The sequence below is a fragment of the Macrobrachium nipponense genome, chromosome 15, assembly GCF_015104395.2.
Source record: "Macrobrachium nipponense isolate FS-2020 chromosome 15, ASM1510439v2, whole genome shotgun sequence".
NCBI lineage: Eukaryota > Metazoa > Arthropoda > Malacostraca > Decapoda > Palaemonidae > Macrobrachium > Macrobrachium nipponense.
This window is the reverse complement of record NC_087208.1, coordinates 38,148,096-38,152,286: the sequence shown is the minus strand read 5'-3', so window position 1 is coordinate 38,152,286 and position 4,191 is coordinate 38,148,096. Positions and strand designations below refer to the sequence as shown.

At 40.0% G+C, this 4,191-nt stretch overlaps 1 protein-coding gene across 1 annotated transcript in view; it reads right to left on the bottom strand.

Moving 5' to 3' along the window:
- The window catches only part of LOC135226800 (glutamate receptor-like), a 40,222-nt gene extending 39,910 nt beyond the window's left edge, over positions 1–312 (bottom strand). Inside the window, exon 1 of the mRNA XM_064266491.1 lies at positions 153–312. Coding sequence (XP_064122561.1) covers positions 153–221 — 69 coding nt within the window. The 5' untranslated portion in view covers positions 222–312. The remainder of the gene's footprint in view (positions 1–152) is intronic.
- Positions 313–4,191: the final 3,879 nt, after the last annotated feature.

The window sequence follows — 4,191 nt, the reverse complement described above, 5'->3', positions numbered from 1 at the left end:
GGTGAGACCTTCAAAACGTGGAGAATACCGTACGTACACTGTTAGCCAATAAACAACATTCTCATCACTTACTCCCAAGGTGGGACCTTCGAAAGTTGGAGAATTTTGTACATTCAAAAGCCTATAGTAGTACATATTACTATTCCCTTCACCTCGTCCCAGGTCGTAACCTCCAAAGGCCTCCCGGTAAAGTTGAGGGTCGATTCCATGGCATCCAGCATCAGTTTGTCAGACCCTGAGTAGATTTTGTCGCCATGGGAGTTTCGTCTTTTCCATCCAGTAGGGCCTAAATGGCAGTGCGGTGAAGTTGACGGTTACACCATACAAGCTGTTGGAAGAATTTATGTTAATTTTCTCTCTCTCTCTCTCTCTCTAGCATATTCCAATGCTGACCATTTACATAACGGTATTTTTGAAAATCTGAATTTTCAAAATTTAACAAGATTTTCTTCCTCAATAATTGATATCAATCACTGCTGCTAGATATGAATTGGAATTGATATAATGTAAATGAAGGTAATGAAATACAATGCATTATCCAATTCCCTATTTCTTGTGGAGTAATATTGTGATTTTATGTTGACATATATAATTACTTGTGAGATAAAGGAAGTGTAGGTAGGAGAAGAGCTTTGTGGTTGTGTTGCCTTACTTGGAGAATTTTTCTGGGAGCTGGGGGCGGTCCTCTTGCAAGATTAGACCGCCGGGATGGTGCCAGCGCCCTAATCTCATCCACCGCCTGCCGGAGGCAGTGAAAGGCATATGGTAGTACAAGTTCCATCTGAAATAGGTTGGGATAATGGATAAATAGCTTTTTCATACGTCCATATTCCTTGTATATCGCTGATATAGCATATAAGACTTTGTAATCGAGGGATTCCTGGAGATAAGACAGAGGCTGTCAAACCTCTTGGGGCTTCCGCCGGAGGATTTCCTGTCGGAAGATTTCCCGCTGGAGGATTCTGGAGCGAAGACGAGCGCATTGTACATGGAAGGTCCAGTGAGCTGAAAGGGGGGCCTCCACATCCTGAAGGCGCAGACCGTCCCACGGCGATCAGAGTGGACGTCCCCGACAGGAGGCGTCCTCTCAAGGACGACTCGGCGAAGGACTCCAGGAAATCCAGGCTGTCGCTCACCACGACGACTATGACGCAATGGAAGCGAAGTCGTATCTGCGGGCACCGGAGAAAAAGCAAATACTGCACTGGTCACTCCATAGGCTGAGAGAGAGAGAGAGAGAGAGAGAGAGAGAGAGAGAGAGAGAGAGAGAGAGAGAGAGAACTCACCTCTCTGGCGACACTTGTGATTCTGTCGCTGACGGTGAAATTGTCGCTGGTTCCTTCGGCAGAGTTGTCGAATAGGGCTGTCCCTCGTAACTCCAGGGACTGGGCCATGTCCTTCGAATATGAATAAATTTTAAAGAAAGTTAGGCCTACGAATGATATTGTATAATGTATTGTAGACCTATTGTAAAACCCCTTAAGACAAAATGAGTAACTTTCTCAAAGCTAGGCCTGTAGGAAAAAATAAATATTATATGTGTATTGAAGGCCTATTGCCTATGGAAAAGTCTTGCCATAATGGAGTAACTTTCTCAAGTGAAAGTAAATGTTTTATTACTGATTCGTTCACTGGTCAATATTCCAGGGACTTGGCCATGTCCTGTGGATATGAATAAAGTATAAACAAAGCTACTATGAGATTCATGGTCTCTGTAACACGGTTTTTTTGGACTTTGCTCCTTGTCAAAGCATCGGATGTAGCTGAAAGTTGACATATGTATATTTTACAACCACACATAAATTTTGTCAGCATTATCAATAACCTAAACCCGTAGTTTTAATTTTTAGAGAGTAAAAATGATCTAGCCGACGCCATGGCCAATGATTACGAGCCAAGAGTCGAAAAACATTCATTACGTAAGCAAGGCAAACACGCCTTTTGACGAAATGTTGCCCCGCCCATCCACCAGGCAGAAACTCCATCGGCTCTGAAACCCAAAGACTTTATGAATGGCGGAACGATACATAGATGTGGGTGGGGTATCAGTGCTAGCGTAGTAATACTACAGTAGCAGTAGTGCCGAAACAGTATAGCAGTAATATACATGAATTAAACGTTTAGGTCCAAATGCTGGGATCCATTGAGGATCATTTAGCACTTTTTACGAAACTAACTCGAGAGGAAATTAGTTTTTTTTATAGACAGATGTTAAATTTTCTAATCCAACAGTGCCCATGGTAGCCTTCAGTGTTATCCTGAATTATAACGAGGCGAAAGTGGGTGGAGCCTCATGAAGTCATCATTCTGATGATAATTATTGGTGAAGTTTAAAGCCAATATACGGTACCGGCTGTTTTTTTTTTTTTTTAGTAAATAGGTAGATAGCAATAAATAAAAATGCTTGACATTGGATATAGCAGTTTTTTCAAAATCAAGCTTGTCTACTATGTTTTTGAAAATTACCAGCAATATATTCCCTGCATCTTGTCAATCTGATTGTGACTTATAAAGTAGACTGTAATTTCTTAGGAAACCTATTTTGGGAGTTAGACTAATAATCGAAGTGTTTTTGTATTTAATAACATATTTTGTTGGTTTGTTCATTATGACAATTATCAGTGAAGAGGTTCCAGAGTTCATAAAGGTGTACTGCTTTGCTTGTATTAAATTTGTATGTCATTGTTGCCAGAGGTTTAGCCTTCGTTACGTACAGCCAATCATCCATCGAGAAAGAGGGAAGAAATGCCGTCATAAGTTACGTAACGAGTGCGTTCGAAACCTTTTCTCTGAGTAAGTTGGCCCGTCCTTCAAAAAAGGTCACTTTTACATTATAAGTACCAAATTTATTCAACCTACGTAATGCAGAATACAGTCAAAATTTATGTGTAGATATAATATGTATTCTGAATAAGCGTTATATTTATGAAATGCATCGATAAAAAGTTATTGCGAAAAAACCGTGTTACAGAGGCCCTGAATCTCATAGTAGGCATATGAATAATGAATATTGTATTGCAGGCCTGCCTATCGCCTATAGCAAATTCTTGTCATAAATTAGTAACTTTCTCACATGAAAGTAAATGTTTTAATACTAGCTCATTCACTGGTCAATATAAATATGATAACTTTAACAATTATCAATACAGAACTATGCCACGGAAATCTTCACTGATTAACTGGCCTTTATTACTTTCTTTATATTATGTAACGACTACGATTCCTTATTCATGACATACAATGTCTAAACTTTGGTTAGGACGCAGACACTTCGTCAATTAGGCCAATATTTACGATAATGATTCCTTAATTCCTTCATTATGGTGTAATTGGTTTTATATCATACTACTACTACTAAAAACAATGGCGTGCCTTAACCTGATGAGTACATAAATAAGTACGTATTTAGATCAGTTTTAGGATAAACTGCTCTTTCTCTATCAAGACTTGATTCATTCGAATCAAAATCCCAATATTATCTGAATGAAGAAGATCTTCTAAAAATTAACATTTGGTTCCTGTGGTAAGGGTGTAAGAATACTACCACAGTAGGTCCTGCGTGTCGTAAAAGGCGACTAAAAGGACAGCTGCTGTCTTGCAGTTTTACCTTTTCGTAAAAGGCCAGACCCACCGCCATTAACTGTGGAAACTGCTGCTGTGAGGCAGAGTGCCGAGTCGACAAAGCAGAAGTTTACAAACTTCTCAGAGACGCTCAAGGAAACACAGATAAAAGAGGTTATACCCCAGCAAATTTCTAATATAGACGAGACAGGGCTTTTCTGGAATAAAATGCCAGACAGAATGTACATCAGCCGTGAAGAGAAGATAATGCCAGGATTAAGGCAGCGAAGATAGGCTAACGTCACTGCTAGGTGGTAATTGTTCGGGAGACATGACACTAAAACCTCTCCTCGTGTATCTGGAAGCAAATTTACGGGCACTGAAAAATATCACAAAAAGTTCTCTACCCGTAACCTGGATGGCCAATAAGAAAGCCGGGTTGACTCTTGCTGTACTTGAGGACTACGTACTTAGTTTTTCCATCACTTTATCCCGGAGTCAAGTTGTACTGCAGAGAGTCTGAGAGAATAACATTCCATTTAAGATTCTCTTAATCTTGGACAATGCTCCTGGTCACCCACAACACTTAGATGATTTCCATTAGGATGTTCAAGTTCTTTATTTACCACC